The sequence below is a fragment of the Coffea arabica genome, chromosome 11e, assembly GCF_036785885.1.
Source record: "Coffea arabica cultivar ET-39 chromosome 11e, Coffea Arabica ET-39 HiFi, whole genome shotgun sequence".
In the NCBI taxonomy this organism is placed as follows: Eukaryota; Viridiplantae; Streptophyta; class Magnoliopsida; order Gentianales; family Rubiaceae; genus Coffea; species Coffea arabica.
In genome coordinates, this window is record NC_092331.1 from 59,231,133 (window position 1) to 59,249,349 (window position 18,217).

General features: G+C 37.6%; 3 protein-coding genes across 7 annotated transcripts; all 3 read right to left on the minus strand.

Moving 5' to 3' along the window:
- Positions 1-102: 102 nt before the first annotated feature.
- LOC113717873 (uncharacterized) lies at positions 103-4,879 on the minus strand. Its single transcript, XM_072072571.1, has 5 exons — positions 4,472-4,879; positions 4,242-4,367; positions 1,891-3,872; positions 574-1,806; positions 103-487 (listed from the first exon to the last, which is right to left on the minus strand). Exons 2-5 carry the CDS (start codon positions 4,300-4,302, stop codon positions 278-280), a joined length of 3,486 nt encoding a protein of 1,161 aa, XP_071928672.1. The 5' UTR covers positions 4,303-4,367; positions 4,472-4,879; the 3' UTR covers positions 103-277.
- A 153-nt stretch (positions 4,880-5,032) lies between these two features.
- On the minus strand, positions 5,033-9,021 carry LOC113717874 (uncharacterized). Of its 4 annotated transcripts, none has more exons than XM_027242710.2 (9): positions 8,867-9,021; positions 8,003-8,125; positions 7,305-7,502; positions 6,961-7,039; positions 6,734-6,879; positions 6,544-6,657; positions 6,116-6,247; positions 5,716-5,829; positions 5,033-5,615 (listed from the first exon to the last, which is right to left on the minus strand). In XM_027242710.2, the coding sequence occupies exons 1-9, from the start codon at positions 8,918-8,920 to the stop codon at positions 5,586-5,588; spliced, it is 990 nt and encodes a 329-aa protein (XP_027098511.1). In that variant the 5' UTR covers positions 8,921-9,021; the 3' UTR covers positions 5,033-5,585. The 4 variants fall into 4 exon arrangements, with proteins under 4 accessions (XP_027098511.1, XP_027098510.1, XP_027098512.1 ...); XM_027242709.2 differs by having other exon boundaries at positions 5,033-5,644; XM_027242711.2 differs by having other exon boundaries at positions 5,033-5,644; positions 8,003-8,085; positions 8,867-9,004.
- Positions 9,022-12,420: 3,399 nt separating this feature from the next.
- LOC113719048 (cullin-3A) lies at positions 12,421-17,131 on the minus strand. Of its 2 annotated transcripts, XM_072071827.1 has the most exons (3): positions 16,451-16,590; positions 15,480-15,580; positions 12,421-14,591 (listed from the first exon to the last, which is right to left on the minus strand). In XM_072071827.1, exon 3 carries the CDS (start codon positions 14,576-14,578, stop codon positions 12,551-12,553), a length of 2,028 nt encoding a protein of 675 aa, XP_071927928.1. In that variant the 5' UTR covers positions 14,579-14,591; positions 15,480-15,580; positions 16,451-16,590; the 3' UTR covers positions 12,421-12,550. The 2 variants fall into 2 exon arrangements, with proteins under 2 accessions (XP_071927928.1, XP_027099838.1); XM_027244037.2 differs by lacking the exon at positions 15,480-15,580 and having other exon boundaries at positions 16,451-17,131.
- Between the last annotated feature and the right edge of the window lie 1,086 nt (positions 17,132-18,217).

Consider the following 18,217-nt stretch of genomic DNA (forward strand, 5'->3'; position numbering starts at 1 on the left):
TTTGAAATTGTAATTTATGAATAAAAGACTGAAGTATTAGTTCCAACATATGGGTGGTGCAAAAGAAAAGTAGCTCACAAATGCAGAAAACATAAAGTCAAATACAACAAAAGAGATAATTATCATTATCATTCCAAACAGCTGCTTTACAAAAGAGATAATTGTCACTGTCATTCCAAACAACTGCCAACAAAGTTAGCCATGTTTCACATATAAATAATTTGGAATTGTCCTAGACATAGAATACATCCAAACAAAAGCTATGCAAACAAGTCCTTTAATCTGATCTTCCACTTCTACTTCTACTGCTCCTTGATGTTCCAGCCCATCTACCAATCTTGAATGGAGGCTCTTTGCCCAAGTACTCATAGTTGGTGTTGATCCTTATCTTGTCAATTTCAGACAGCTTTCTCTTTGAATGGAGAGGCTGTTTGTTGGCCGCTGTAGTAGACTGGTCGGTATCATTGACAGGCCTAACTCTCCTCACCTGTACACAAGTACAATAAATATTAACAATAGCTATTTACCATAGTAAAATTAAAAATAAAATTAGAAATAAATTTTTGCACCTACATGTGTCTTAGTCTTTCTAATCTGCTGCTTTTTCGTACTACTACTGGCAGCTTGTGCATTACGTTCAGCATGTGAACCAATGTCATTATGGGAAGTAGTTTGCTCTTCAGCTCCATGTGGCTGAGAATTGACACAACTTGAAGAATATCCTTGAACTTCCACATGAGCAAAATCAGGCTCCTGAGAATTAGCTCCATGTGTTGTGCTTGAGCCATTGTTGGTGCCCTTTGACTTTCTAGCATGTTTAGGAGTTGGAGCAGGTTGACTGCAGCCTTCACCTCCATTATTTTCTGGAACACTTTTGCAGGTAGCAGCATTGTGGCCTGCCTGACCACATCTTCTACAGTGCATGATCACATGCTTTTTAAATTTTTGCACATTATTCGTTCCCACATGAACACCACTTCTATTTTCAGAACTACCTTTTCTTCTTGCTTTCTTGGGCCTACCAGGTTGGACACATGCAAGTGGAGGATCTAATATGGGAATATCACTCTGAGGCCATAGAGACTTTCCACTAATTGGATATAGTACATTCTCATATATTTGAAAGAATAGATCTCTACTATAACACTGATCGGCATAGTCATTTGGGTTCCTACCAATTTTTAAAATGGCAGAAATTGCATGGCAGCAGGGGAGCCCACTAATTTGCCACAACCTGCATGTACAGGTTCTGTCTCTTAAGTACACAGCAAATTGTTCCCCCTTAGGTCCCCTAACCTGATATCCCCCCTTCCCATTTGATATTGGCTTCCACTTTCTAGAAAACTTTTCCCTCTCCTCAATCAAAGCCTTTATTGCTGGTCCCACAGGACCACTACATTTTCTCATCCAACATACTCTATTTGATATCCTTTCCATCACGAATTCTCTAATCCACTCAACCATCCCAATCACTGGCAACTCTCTAGCATTTAATATATGAGAATTAAATGTCTCTGATAAATTATTAACCAGCATGTCAGATTTCACGTGAAGTGGAAAAAAAGCCTTACACCAGTGATGAGGTGGTGCAGCTCTCTTGACCCACGCGTGAGCTTGCTGGTCATATGCTCTAAGCTCTTCCAAAGCTGCCTCATAGAACTCCACTGTTGATGCTGCTGCAATGCTCCAGAATTTTTCTTTAAGCACTTCACCAGGGTGCTTTTTCTTGAAATTTTTGTACATATGTTGTACACAATATCTATGGCCAGCTTCTGGTAATAACTCCAGCAGTGCACTATCAAGACCCTATAAAAGAGTTCTAAGTTTAGTCACTTGCAAAAATTATCCTATACAATACATGCTATAAGGATAAAGAACAGTACTCCTAACCTTCTGTTGGTCTGAAATAAAAGTGTATTCACTGCTAGTTGCTGGTATTTCTAGATCACCAATCAGTAAACTCAAAAACCAAAGCCATTGTTCCCGAGCCTCCTTCTCAACAACTGCCCAAGCTAATGGCCACCAACCATTATTTGGATCTGCCCCAATAGCAATCAACAACTGCCCTGGATATGCCCCCTTAGTGTGACAGCCATCAAGAGCAATAAGGGGCCTACATCCCTCTCTAAATCCCTTTTTCATTGGTCCCAAACAGCAGTAAAATCTCATGAATCTGGGATTACTTTCAGGATCAGCTCTTGGTGAATACTTGATGTCTATGGTGGTGTCAGGGTGAGTTTTTTGTAGTTCTGCTGCATACCTCCCAACATCAATATACTGCTGAGATGCTGACCCTTTGATAGCAGCCTTAGCCATTGCAAGTGCTTTGTAACCTTTGTTTCTTGTGATCTCGCAACTATATTGCTCATCTATACTCTGTAACAATTGCCTAACAGGCATGTTCATGTTGGATCTAACAGACTCTTCAAACTTGTCTGCTACCCAATTGGATGTCATGTTTTTGTTTCTCCAAGCATGGCTGCAATTGGTGTGGACATCGTAAATTGTTTTAACTACAAAGTCTTCAGTACCCAAAGCAGGAACGTGGCTAGCATAAATGTACCACTTACACGGATCTGCACATTTAGGTCTCATTCTTGTTTTGTCACTTGTATACATGTATACAGGTCTTCCACTTATAATTGCATAATTTCTGAGAGCATCTCTGAACTGTTTTTTGGTTCCAAATTTTTGTCCAACATGAAAATGGGGATCTGTTCCATCTCTGCTAGCATTGAAACTAGTGTATCTCACAGGAACATCTTCATCTTCTGAATCTGGATCACTATTTAATTCCCCTTCCACAATATCATCCAATAGTGGGTTGTGTTCAGCTTCAGTTTCAGGACCAGCTTCTGTTTCAGCTTCAGTTGCTGCACCTTCTCTATTTTCACATGCTTCAGCTTCAGTTGCTGCCCCAGTTTCTGTTACAGGTTCAGTTGCTGCACCTTCTCTATTTTCACATGCTTCAGCTTCAGTTGCTGCCCCAGTTTCTGTTACAGGTTCAGTTGCTGCACCTTCATTTGTTGCACCTTCACCTACTGCACCTCCATTTGATGCACCTTGACCTGCTGCCCCTCCATTTGATGCACCTTCAGTTGCAGCACCATTATTTGATACACCTTCATTTGCTACACCTCCTTTTCTAACTCTTTTTGTAGCACCACAAACGGCCTCCGACGTACGAGATTTTCTCCTATCTCTGTTTCTTCTATTCCTGGAACTGTCATTGTCCCTCCTATTCTGACTTGATGGAGTTGGGTCATTATCAACTTGGCTATGCATTTGTGGCTCGGACTCCTGTGTATTGTTGTTGGCCTGTTCACATCTCCTAGAAGAATTTTGGTATGCATCTTCATCTTCACCAGCATGGTCATGTGTCCACTCTAAAGCTGCAACTGATCTACTAGCTTGGACTCCTTTTCGTTGTCTACGAGGTATTGCTGCCTGTTGTGTAAGAATTTCACCATCATCCAAGATCTCCTCTATTACCACTGAACTCTTTGTCTGTGATAACTGTTCCAATTCCTTTTTCTTCTTCCACTCATATATTTCCTCAACTGTTAAATGATGACAGTATACTTCCATCAACTTGTACTCATTAACCCAACCACAGAATTGCATAATGTCTTCATCCGTTTGAAGTTCCATCAGTCCATGGTTCAAATCCCCTCTAGGGTCAATGTAATAATATAACATAGTATCGTTGTGCCCACACTTTTCCACCATTTTATTTATTTCATGAATCGACATAAAATCAGCATGGCAAAGATCGAAATAATCAATCTCTCCACCCACATAACTCTTGTATTTCTCTCCCTCAATTTTACCGTCGTGGTGGAGTTTAATCGAAAATGCAGGTATATCAGGAACTGCAACAACAACGACAAAGGCAAACAACATGATTCTTGTTAATCACCATTTTTTATTGTTATACATGCTATTCTTCTTATAAAAATACTTAACCCCCATTTGTTAATTAATCCGAATCAGACAACTGCATTTTGAAAAGTTTATTTTTTTCATTAAATTACAAGATAGAGGGTTCTTGTAGGACCCCTTGCAACCCACTTATACGACAAAAAGCGAAGTCAATCGTTCTTATGTCATTTTCTAAACAACTGGATCACTTCAGCAAACCCTAAACCCAATAAAAACTCTCACTAAATACTTCTTTATACTCAAAACACAAACAACACCATTAATCAAGCAAAATGTGTACGGATTGTAATATTTCTTACCGTATAATGTGTACGGATCAATGAATTCATCCCTTTGCCTTTTCACCCATTTCCCTGCCATCGATGATCGATTCTTCACAGCTAATCTTCGTCTTTTGCCGGTTCTTTGAGTCTTGTCACTGATTACTGTGAGAAGAATGGATCAATTTTGATACTTTTCACTGTCATTGTCCACATTCCCAAAAATTTTACCAACATCCCAAAGCCCCACAGTTAAACCTTTCACTTACCAGATGAAACTCTTCCCACTAAGGCTGTGCAGACGAATTTGCCCCTCAAAAAGTAGATTTCCGTCTCTCCTGACGGCACAAATACACGGAGTGACCAAAACGGTACATATTTACTAGTTCAGTGACATTTCGCGCTAATAAAAAAGTTTAGTGACCAAAACCGGCACTTTGAAATAGTTTAGTGACATTTCGCGCAATTCGCTCAAAAAAAAAAGAACATACTACAAGATGTTTTCAGTAAGTTTGGAACTACTACAGACGGGATGCATGCATTTCGGAAAACAACTTCAGTAAGTTTGAAAGGGAAGTTGTTTTCCATAAGATGAGGGAAAATATTTTACATAGGAAAATGTTTTCAGTAACTTTTGTGCAACCAAACACGGGAAATTAGGAAAATATTTTCCCGGAAAACATTTTCACCTGAAACAAACGGACCCTAAGAGAAAACTAGACTGAAGAAATGGAAAGGGAAAACGTCCGGAGAAGAAAACAGAAAAGAAGGTAAAAAGGGGATATGACGCCTTGAAACCCTCGAGTTAACCATAGAATGCACCATCTAAGGAGACAAAACACACATTGATATATTAGTGGTACCAATCCTAAGTGCTAAACAGGGAGCATAGAATTATGGAACAGGCTAGGCAAGTGAGTTTTTGTGCCAGTTTCTTTCTGTTAGCATCATTAACCAAATACAGCAAGGAAAGGATGCCGACAATGGATGAAGCTCCCACAATCCAGGCAGCCCAGCAATCCAAACAAACGTGTCCAGGGTGGAAAGAAACTGATCAAAACAAACTTGCATCATTTGAATGTATCTAAGCCGAAGACATAATATGCGGTGCTTGATTGTGTTTCTTCTCCAACAATAACAGCAGTCTAGTAAATTTTTGCTCCTCTCTTCAATGAAAAGATCACTGACGAAATCAGTGCGTCAAATTGCTAAGCAGCAACCATCACGGATCGTGAAATGGAGCGGTAACTGATGGACAACCTCCAAAGCACACGAAAGAATTTGGAATTCATGCATACTTTTGCATGCTTGAGGGTTCCTGCATTTGAGGAACTTGAAGATGAAAAAGAAGGTCACATTAACCAAGTTCGGTGCCCCCGTGGATTAATCACCAGAGCTGCTCTCTTGCAACAGCTGCCAACACCAGGAAACAGATTACACTTCTGCAGTAGAACGGAAATGTCAAATAAAAAATTAAAACGGATGTAAGACGAGAAAATCCAATATGAAATACCAGGGCACCAATTTGCTCATATGCTTCCATCACTTTAGGATGTCCTTCATCTTCATAACCTACTTGCAGTATTCGAGGTCCATTAACTGACCAAAATGCTCTTCGACCTGCCTCCTGAAATATTGGAAAGATTGCCATTATCAAACAAGTTTTGTATTAGAGGGTCCAAAAACTTGAAAGAAATCACCATTTATCATTAACGAGGAACTTTACGTACATCACTGCCTGCAAGTATCATGATAGGAAAAGAACTGATCCATTTTTGAGTGCACGTCCACTCTTTCCAATAGTGGGTACAAACTACTTGAAGTAGACTTCTCAATAAATTTTTGACTGAACTTATTGAACGAGTAATTCATATTCCTGTATGAGACAAGAGACAAGTAGATGCCAATCTCACCTGCAATACCAGCAGGTAAATGGCCTCAAGTGCTTGGACACGTATGTCAGGATCAGCAACTGGCTCGCGCTCAATTGAAAGTGCACTTGCAAGCTCGAGTGGCATTTTAGAGGCATCTTGCTCACTATATATCTATTGCAAGGCAATTAATCCATGAGACAGAGAGTCAAATACTAGGCAATTAAAGGAATGTGTGGGAAGGAGAAGAAAAGTTCAGGACTAGGCAAATACAGGAATGTGTGGGAAAAGGAGAAGAAAAGTCCAGGAGAAGCTAGCTGAAAACACTTGATTCAAGTTGATTTTTTTTTTAAATGGAGGTGAAAAAGAACCTATACTAATGAAAATGAAATTCCATTTGTTTAAGCAATCTGTCAGCAAATCGGTAGCAACCAAATTGAACCACAAAATTGGCAAAACTGCAACATAACCTTGTTTCCAGCAACTGGCAGGAGTAGAGCTGGCCACAGAAATTCTGAGATCAAAAGAAGATTCTGCAGCTGGCTTTCAGCTTCAAAACAGCAATTACGGATGGTTCCTGAGACCTGAGTAGCAAAGCAAAATGAAGGAACAAAATGTTTTAAAGAAGAAAGATATCGACTTTGTCAGGGATTTATATACCCCTTTCTTCCGCAATGGGCTAACTGAATCAAACTGCCTAATGATTTGCTTCAAAAGTCCCCTCCTTGGATCCAACAGAAGCTTCCTTCCGGCTTCTTTCTTTGAAATGTTCACAAGAACAGATGCCACATGTTCAAATGGATCACCTGAAAGTAAGCAAAGATAATAAATTCTGGTGGTAGTACAGAAAAAGAGCAAAAATCAGAAAGAGAAGCTATATACTGTACCTCTTCTCTCACTGGATGACGTACAGAATGATCTGACAAGCTTCATGATATAAAGGCCTTTCATTTTCTCATCCCCAGACTGACAACCAGACACAGAATTTAAAATAATAATGAGCACTGTCCAAACTAGGCTTACAAAACATACTAGATCAAAAGAAAAGTAGAATTTGAACCACCAACGAGCATTAAAATTCATATATAGAATTAGAGCTTTTAAGTTACATGTGGTTTTCAAAACTCAGGGTCTGAGAATTACAAAACTTAACATACTGAAACAGCATCCTGTACTATTTTCTCTGGAAATATTTAGCAACAGTGACTAAGTAGAAATACAAGGGACTAACCTGAAGCAAAGAATCAATACCAGCATCCAACTGTGTAAGGTTAACAAGGAGCATAACCAACAATCCAGTAATTTCACAGTTCTCCTTGTATAAAATTTCCATTGCTGTCTCAACAACACCAGTATCCACCATCTTTTTAGCTAAATCTGAATTTTGTGACAAATTTACAAGTGCTTCAGCTGCAGGCTCTGACACCTCCTGAAGCCATAAAGACACAAAAGCAGTATTACATAAATTAGATACAAGGAAAAAACAACGTCTAAATCAAGTTCACCCTCTTCATTCTGGGGTGAAAGATGCAGTAGAGGAGCTTCAAAGAGAATTTATAAACATATCCAACCATATTTAATGTCTGTTCATCCAAATCAAATAAGAACATGAAATATGGGCCTAAAACAAGATACTTTGTAACAAAACAGGCTGCTGCAGAATGATTGGTAGCCATCTTATCTGAGCATAATTCTATAATTAGTGATGAAAATCTCACTAAAATCATAAAATGCTGCGTGCAGAGGTTATTAGGGAAAAAATAGACCATCCTATGGGCTATCTTAAATTTTTGTACCCTTTTTCTCCTCTTTCTTTCAGCACTTTTTCTCTTTTACGTTCCCCATCCGTTTTATCGACAAACAGTAAGATAGAAGTATAACACGATGGAAGCAAATGGAGCATAAGAGACACTGAACACAGAAATCAACCTTCTTTTCAGCCAGAAGGCGAGAAAGAGATGGAAGAAGAACGCCGCAACACTTTCCAAGCATTTGCAAGCCATCCTCCGATCCTGTATAATCCCGAATAATGTCAACTGCTGCTTTTTTTACCTAAACATATAATCAAAATCATTAAATGGACATAATCAACTTTGAATAGGTAATACAAGTTCAATCAATTGAAAAAAATACAAGCTCAATCAATTTTTTAAAAAAAATTCATAGTATTCCAACTAAACAAGAAGGGATTAGATTCTCAATTCTCTAGCCTTTCTTCAAAAATTAAGTAGTGATTACGAGAACATTAATAGTTTGGGAGTTCAGATTTCAAAGGAATAGAAAAGAAAGGAAGGGAAAGGTGGACTTTTCACGTTTGGGAGATTTAAGTGAGACGGAAAAGAAAAGAAACGAACGGATCTTGAAGAGAAGCCAAGCGCTGCTACAGTGCAAAATTTTTCTGACCAAAACGGGCGGAAAGCGAAGGAAAACTGATGGAAGCTTACAAATTTTTTTTTTATCCTTTCTTTTCTCACATAACTTACCCTTTCTCTTCTTTTCTTTTCTATCCTCAACTCACAAACTAGCTAAAGTCCGTAGTCAAGAAACTCGATTTTTGAGTAAAAATCAGGGGATTCAACTCTGGTGCAGCAGTTAAAGAAATTAGCAGTGACTACCAGAACATAACCAGGACCCAAATTTAAAAATGAATCTTCATCAAAACAAGAAAAAGCTTAAATTTCAAACATAAGATAGGTTAACTAGCATCGATTAAAGGGATATGAATTAAGAACCCTCAGTCAAATTATTTCAAGTCATCTATGCCGAAACAAGCTTATATTAAATAAGACTTACAGGTGGAGAAGGGGATGAAAGGAAGCCCAGCAGTTCTTCCAGCTCTGCCGCCATTTCTGTGGAAGCCTTTTAACTAACTATTTTACCAGCTCTTGTCCTGAACAAACCTATTTCTGGGTTTTATTAGCCTATTGTCACGAAGTTGCGGCTTTTTTAAATTTTTTTTAATTACGCAGAAAATAAGGGGTTAGCTGCGGTTGAGCGCTGTGCTGTAGAATGAAGGCGTGACATGAGAAACGCGCCTCCTGTCATCTGATTCTGAGCAGAGAAAGGCGCGGTTCTAGTAACTACATTTTGACAGAAATTGAAAACAACACGTCACTATATTTATTTATATTTGAAGCATCCATATATGTTGTATTTAGGAGTAATCAGAATTAAAAAAGATGTGGACAATTGAAGTTGCATGTATTTGTGACTCAAGTTAAAAAACTGAAGCTGCATCTTACGTTTTTACTAACCCAAATAAAATTACATCTTAAATGTATGATATAGAAGTAATATTCAAAAAAGAATTCTAATTATATAAAGTGATGACTAGGCGTACAAATTACCCATCCTATAATATCCTGTTTCTACCGCAACAATTAGAAATGTTACACAAATTAGCACAAAGTCTAGTTAATCGCGACTTCAGTGGATCCTCATGTCTTGAACCAATAAGTGGTCTATTTTTTTTTTTTTACTTCGCGCACCAACTCCCCCCCCCCCCCTCCCCGGCGCATCTCTTTCCCAGTAAAAATGTAAATCTGTCCTTATTTTTTTCAATAATCAAAATTACTGGAAAGCACGCAACAAAGTTAGATTAATACTTAGAGGTAATCAAAATTCTGGTGCAAAGTACAATCTAAAGTGAAGCCCACAAACCAACACCATCCAGCCAATTGGTAACTGGAAGCGTGGTGTGGGATGTTCCATATGCTGATCACTGTACCAGGCTCCCCGCCACAAGTTGGAGAGAGAAGATTAATTTTTCAGAGTAGGTGTTTTAATGACATCTTTCTACTTAGGGAAATTTCTATTGGAAAGATAAAAAATTGGAGTTACAGAGCAGACATGTTTTGGGGCAATGTAGGTCTTTAGCTTGTGTCTCCTCTTTTCACCCTTTTCCTACAACACCTTTGCATAATGAGAGCTCAAATAGATACAAGAAACTTTTAACCATCATGTTCAACCTTTTTTTTTTTCATTTTTCTTTTACTTTTAAGATTTTTTTTTTTGGAAAACTTTTTACTTCTAAGATTATTAGGGATTCGCATAGTCGGGCTAAATTGGTGGTGGGTGACTAATTCTTTTGTTCATTGATGAAAAAAGAAAAAATTGTACAAATGTTGTCTGATAGGAGAATCTTCTACAACTCTACCTGCCGTGCTTACTAAGCACGGTTAAAAAAATTGGGTTGCTGGGATGACTAAACTCGGCATCCTATTGGGATTTTTTTTGAAAGAAAAAAATCTGATGGCAAAAAAGAGTGTATTATTAGGCAAGCATGTGATTTCCCTATTATTTAGACACCTGATAGTGAATAACTTAAAAAGTTTCAAAGATTCTTTGTTTTGATCTTGCTGATAGATAAGTTAGTCAGCAAAAGAAAATCTAAAGGCAATGAGTGAAAAAGACTGGGGGTAGATTTTTTTCATTTGTGTAATCTGTTTCTTGGTAAAACTCAGATTATGAAATTTTTGAATTAAGAATATTGCAGTATGACACTATGACTCGTTTTTCGTATGACCCCAATAGTGAATTAATTAGGCAAGAATGTGAATGCTTTTATACCGCTTTTCTTATTTAAAAATAAATGAGAAAATACTTGTGAAATACTGGCCGTTTAAATTCTATAGTAAAACAAGCAACTTAAAAATTATTGTTTGAGGAAGATCCCTAAAAGGATTTTTAAAAAAATTTACAGTTGTCTCTGTCCTTTCCCAACCCCTTCCAGGTTCCCAACCCCTTCAACACTGAAATGTTGCCGTTTCAATTTCAGTGTGCAGTGTTTCAATTCAAACACTTCATTTCTCACAATGTTTCGATAAATTTCATTGCCAAAATTGTGCAACACCATTGCTGGCCAATTAATGAATTTGAGTGGTTACTATACCAATTTAAGCATTTGTCTCATTTAAACTGTTCTGTTGGATTACTATGTGGCGGTAGGGCTTGGATAAGCTGTTCTATTTTCTGGTTAGCATTTCAAAATGTACATAGTTAAAGCAACTAATCCAACCTGTTCCCTAATTTATCTATCGTGTTTCTAATAATCTCTAATTGGCCCTACCTCAATTTTTTGCTTCCCTCCGCCGTGTCCATTGGCCTTAAACTTCCCTTGAACAATTCCATTTCGTACTAGAAACACTAAATTGCAGACACGTAATATTATAAAACTAGTTGAAGATCTCTAATTTTATTGGAAACATGATGTCATGAAGTAAAAAGAATGGAAAATTATGAGCAGACCGAATCCAAGCACGAAGTCAACCTAGACCCAGTACGTTTTTCTTCTCCAAGATGAACAATAGTTCCATTTATCGGGATCCGTTTTATCTAAATTTAAAACAGGCCGAATATGGATCTACATGTTCGGACTTGTTTTGGTCCCGGATTTGATCTAATATAGATATTTTAATATAAAAATAATATAATCATTAAAATTTGTTACTAACCAATTTATTTCCTATTAAAATATTTATTAAAAATCAAATAATTGTTAGAATTATTCTCATCGTATTGTTAATATTGTGTTGATAAATTAAAATTTAAAATTATCGATAAAATTAATTATTGATTAAATTTTAAAAACTACTGGGATACGGCTTGGACCAGGCCCCGATCCAAAGCTACATATTGAGACCTATTGGGTACGGACCATTTTATTACTTACATACCGGAGATTTTTGTAATGATGCTTTCTGTTCAGCGCTGGCACTTTCCTGGGGAAGAAATGGAACAGGTAGGAATAAGATTTGTTCTAGGGCGGAGTTTACTCAGCTAGGCACACACTTGGATAGCAGCTGCGGTTCCTTATAAAAAAAAAAAAAATTCGTTCTAGCAAAAAAAAATTAAAGAAAAAGGTGATACATTTGGCTTGGTTTTATCTGTTGAATTTACGTCTTCTTTTTTTTTTTTTTTTCTTAAGCAAATTTTGATGCTGTTGTTTTAGGCCGTATGTGAACGGTAACGGCAGCAATGGCAACCGTAATTTCTTCTGATGACAGGACTGCTGGAGTTCGTGCGTGCATTTTAGCTAGCTTTTAGTCAAGAGGTCTAAGTTTAACCGTATATTTGCACCTTTCCGTTTTTTTCCTGCTAATACTTTATAATCCAAATGTGAGATAAATTCACAGCAGCAGCAAGTCACCAGCCACATGTGGATGCTCCTAAGATGTGATTTTAAGGGTCCGAGATTTTGTTTCCATATAAGATATCCATCACCCGGATGCAAAGCATGCAACCATCCAATTTAACGAGTGAAGTCAACTGCACTGGCAGGATGTGCACGTCTAAACAATGATGGAAAGAAGGCACCCGGGAAAGAATGCACGCCTAAACAAAGGGTATTAACAAGACGAAATCTCAATCAATGTCAAGAAAGATCGCATGCAAGTTAAAATGAACATTTGCAAACTGTAATTTGGGGTAAAACCCAACCTGACCCAAGAGAACAAGGAATACACCAAACTAGCTTGCTCACGCAAGATACCGATACAATCTTCTATCTGAACTATCCCTCTCCAAAAAATCACGCTCAATGAGGGATTCAATTCGTTTCTTTATTTCTCCAGGATTGGCCAGAAAACGAGATTGCAACTGCTTGGTCACCTCTGCAATAATGTTGTTATGATCCAACACCCTCCGAGATTTCATGATCCTAACTATAGCAGCCTCAATCTGGGGCTTCCTGTCCTCTTCAACCCTCTGACGTGTCTCCTGTTTTTCAGGCTCAGATTCCTTCTGTGCAACTACAGTTCCTATCTTCACCTTGTAAAACTTGCTTGTAAACTTATCATTCACAAAAAAAGCATCTTCTTCTCCAATATCTTTGCTCATTGGCTCTTTCCGAAGAACATTCTTCCCCTTGACACATGCCAGGGACTGCAAGCATCTTCTCAAGTCAGATGAAGGAATCTCAGTCGCCTGCTCAATTTCCTTGTAGCTGAGCCTATCAGCACTGTTAAATAGCATGAGGACGCACATCTGGTAAGTGGACACATTCAGCTCATGCTTTTGCCCTTTTCCAAAGATTGCTTTCAGATCAGCAGTCCCCATGTTTGTTTGCCAGGAGAGCCTCCGACCTGTATGTGTCCCAAGATAATATGAACGGAACTTTTCACAAAGAGCAGACATTTCAGCGGGCAGATTGCAAGTGATACTAGGTTGTGTCGGCCAGGACCCTGTTGTCAGAACCTGGACAACCAGTGTGGGACTATCGCCTAACTCAGCAGCATACGCAGCATAAAACCCTTGCATAGTATCCTGAGATGTTTTCATGTCAGTGAACATACCCTCTAATTTTGACGTAAACTGATACCCACATTCCGTCTTCAACTTGACTATCAGACTTCTCTCAGCATCATCAGAAACTGTTTTTCCTGATAGAAGTCGTTTTGCCAAATGCTGTTTGTAGTATTTCTCAAAGACATCCTTCTCCTGCAAATACCGGAAAAGCATCATAACCTTGTCAAGAATAGTCTCAACATCTTCCTCACTGACTCCCTTCAGACCTTTCCGCAGTTTCTCGTCCACAAACAAAGAAATGAACTCCGGAGAACGAGGATTAAGATTAATGAAGTACTCAAAGGAGGAGTTCAAGGCATTCTGGAAAGTTTTGTCATTGCTAAAAGCTAAATTTATGATTTTATCATACTTATCTTTCTCATTCAAGAGGCACTGGACAAATTCGACAGGATCCTTCAACTTCTCAGCATCAGTAACAAGCTGCTTACCAGTTTCTCTTAAATGTGAAGTCATAACATCTCTTATTGTTGGAAGACCATTAGGGACCCGGCGGAATAAGTTGTACATCCTCCCCAAATCCTCATACTTGTCATCAATTAGCATATTCACCAAGCCTGAATTATCCATGTGAACTAGTCGAAGCATGTGGCTCGCAATCATCTCCTTCTCCACGACATTGGTAATCTTAGTTTCACTCTTTGAATCCAAGTACAGTGAGACCCTCTCGATCTCTTCATTTAGACGTCTTTCAGCTTTCTTAAGATAGTCTCCACAATCACAACATTCGATGAAATCCTGTGATTCTGCCCTGTAAAAATCAGCTGAAACTTCAAGAAAATGTTTCTCAAAGTCTTCTTGATACACTGAAGATCCCAAGTCCATTAGCATCTTAATTATATTTCTCATCAGCCCCCTGTTAATGATTTCACCAGTCCTTTCTTTTTGTATGAGTTCAAGAAGCGTATCCAGAAGCCTAGTCTGTATCTTACTTGAATGTATCACATTGTCCCTCCAGAGATTTAGCCCAAGCTCATGAACAGGAGTTTTACGATTACTGGGAATGAAAGTCCGGTCCATGTACATCAATATGTCACGGATCATCTGCAATGCCTTGTTATGATCATTCCATTTTCTGTTAAGCTCTTCCAGGAACAAATTACCTTGGGCCGCCTCTATGGTTTTTGCCATCTCTTGTAGGTGAAGAGTCATTGTCCCTACAAGGCCTGAGTACAGCTTCTCACCAAATTTATGCAACACCATGTTGTAAGCATTTCTGGAGTAATGCAAATTAGACATCAGATATAAAAAAGAATTTACCATACAACAAAACATTTATACCGATGGGCTAAACAAAGACTTCTCAACATGTGAAATGCAACTGACAAGAAACAAAAATTATATACAAAAAGCTAATAAAAACCAATCATAGGATCTCTAGATCTGTAAGTCTAGGAGTACTGAAATTTCCCGTGGTCAACGTTGACATCAAATATTATTACTGTGGCGAGGTACACAAACTCCTATGCAAAACAGTTGTGTAACATTTTAACCATTAAGTCATCCCAAATTAAGCTTTTCATATACAGGACCCTGTCTACTTCCATGCAAAATAATGGGGAAAAAGTTCTTGAATCCTAACAACTTAGAGAAGCTAAAAGTTGATTACATATGCATTTGGGTACTTCCACAGGATGACCATATCCACCTACTAAGATTTTAAACAGATGGTTATTTGTCCTTTTCTGATTTCTTTGAGTAGAGTAACAACATCAGCTTGCAACTTCCTTCCCAAAAAAAAAAGGAAACAAAAATTCACTTCTTAAGGTTAAACAACATAAATAATAAGGAAACCTAATACATTTATTCCAAGGATATAAGTATGTAATGCCACAGGAGTATAAACATTTCCCACAGTGAGCACTCAAAGACGGAACTTGCCAAAAACAACCAGTGTCAAAATCAGCTAAGTAGCCAGCGAGTACTAGCGCTACTTCAGATTTCTCTAAACCACATAAGGCCTAGAAATAGTGAAGATTTGATCCTGTTATGTAGAACCGTCAAAAATAATCATAGCAAACAATCATTGTCTGTCAATGCAATGAGAAGGCAGATCACATAGGCTGCACTTGAATTTAATTAGGACACCACATGTCATTCTTACATGTGACAGCTGAAGCTCGATATACACCAAAATAGATGGCAAATGTGACCTTGCAGAAAGGCATTCCACCTCACTGATAGCTCCCAACAATCACACCAATACTATGAAAGCACAAAAAAAAAAAGGTAGGAGTGGCTAAAGCAAATCAATGATTTGAATGAAAACCCCTAGAATCTAGGAAGTTCATTGTCCTCATGTAAAATGACAAAGTACCACAAAATCCATGGTAATAGTATTGATAATTGCATTCATTTTAACTTTTGGTAATGAGATTGACACAAAAACAAGAACTACTCTCTTCATAATTCCGCAGAAAAGGTGTCCATCAAATGACTAAACCCAATGATTAACTTCCACAACCGAATCAAATATTTCTTATCAAATATTCATCTCTACTAATTAACTGACAAACCAATGATATAAACACAACATGGTCGTTGAGGAAAGCATGTCATTTTGCTTGTTGTCCATAAAGGAATGTACCAAGCTGTCAGAAGAGAGAGCCAGAAGTCATGCTGCAGTAGCCTTTCCTTCCCGTTTACATGTCAGTGAAATTAAGAGTCAAAGAGGGAGAAATCAAATTCCAAATCCCCCAGAAACCATGCACCAAACCGAGTAACTATCAACTTATCCCATAAAAAAAAATTGAAAACTCGCATTTCCAGCAAATACCTAGACTGCAGTAATAACTAACCGCCCCCCCCCCCCCCCCCCCCAGTTTTATCTCCATTTACAAACTCAGTCCAGTCCAGCTAACACTAAGCAACAAAAAATTTTCCGCCACAAAGAAAAAAATAAACACGCACAACAAAAACTCAGATTAAATTAACAAATCATCATACAAGATAAAATTAATACCCAAATTCAACTGCACTTCAATCAGTGTATAACAGAGGCAAATATCACCTAGATTAAAACAGACAAACTGAACAAATTCTAAGAAAATCAGAAAAAATGAAAAAGAGATAAACCTATAAAGCTCTTCGAAGCTGAGGCCACTGGCGTTATGGTTGTAAATCTCGGTAATTGCATGCTCCAGAATCTTCCAAGTCTTGTCAGCGTATTTCGGATCCACCACCACTTTATGCTTGAACGCCTCTATCTGGAAATTCCTCTTCTTCTGATTACTACTATTCATCTTTCCCCAACCTAATTGAAATCCCTCTGCCTCTCTCAATCTAATATCTATACACTTATATACAGATACCTATGGAAAATAAAAAACGGAAAAAAAAAAAAGAATCGAATCGAAGTTGAAAAAATTCAGAATCGAAAAGAAAAGAAAAGAAGGATTTTAGGTCGTTCGTTCTATGGGATTAAACAGATCGAACGGCTGAGAAAAGTTCTGATATATAAATTTGGAGATTATTATTTTGGTGAGGGAAAAGGAATTTTCTGGGGTTTGGGAACTGAAATGGGGAGAAGCGGAGGAGGGGAAAGAATTTGGGGCCAAAAAACCGAAGGGAGAAAACTCGAAAACCTTTGGATGAAGTGGATTTATTATTGTTTGGGGAGTGGGTCCTTGCTCGGGGATGAGATTTGGGAAGGAAAGGAAACGAAGAAAGGAGGCGAAGAATCTTTTTTAACTTACTGGATGCAATTTGTCTCTCTCCGAGGAAAGAAAATGAAAAAAGGAAGAAAATAACAAAAGAGGGAATTTACACTGGCACAACAAGTAGGGGATTAGAAATCCTATCGTTTCGGGGAAAAAAAACAAGTAGGGAATTAGAAGGATTTAGCAAGGTGACTAAGGCTAGCTACGGTTCAGGTTTGAATCGAACTGAATGCAATGGTTTGTTAAATCAGAATAGGAATAGAATTTTAGAAATTGGAATTTACATCATAATCATAACTAAAAATTTAAGTTTAGATTCATCAAATTTTTAAACCAAACTCAGAATTGGCATTTACAATATGCTCAAGTCGTCTAAAAAAATATATTTGTTTTCTAAACCCATTCGACTGGTTTAAAATTCTATATTAATAGTCAACATTTAATACCAGTAATTCCAATCCGGAGCCAACAACTAGAGTGTTTGGATAGTGTATTATTTGGAATAATTACTGTAGCATTTTTTGTGATGTGATGTATGTGAGATAAAAAGGTAGTTGGAAATATAAAAAGGTGGGTTGAAAAATGTGTCTATGATGCAAGCGAAATATTATTTGGGATAATTGAGGTTCCATTCCACTAGTACGTCTATATCTCATGATTAATCTAAAACTAATCTAATCTAATCAACAATGCACATATTGTTTCGCAAAATTTGTATCATTTTTATCTTTTTCCTTGTACATGATAATAGAATAATTTTTTTTGTTTTTTTAATATTCATTGTCATATTTTTAGAATCAGCTTTTATAACATCAAGTGTTTGAACGTAACTAAAAGAATTGAAACCGTAATTGGATGAAATCGGAATAGTAACTGAAATCGAAAGTTCAAGAATTATAACCGTAACGGTCCTATAAGGGTTGATTTAGATTCCATCTTTCAAAAGATTCAAAATCATCGATTTTTAAAATGGAATTAGTAATTCTAGAATGGCAGTCATGTCTAAAGAGGAGTAAGAAAAATAATTTCTCTTGTTTTTTTCCTTCAAGTTGTCTTGCCTTTTCCGCGTTTGGTGTTTGCTTGCTGGTTTGGGTTTGGTTGGATTGGGAGTTGGAGGAAGGAAAAGAAATGGAGGATAATTTTTCATTGGTATTGTTCGTGGATTTGGTTTTAGTTAATTAAA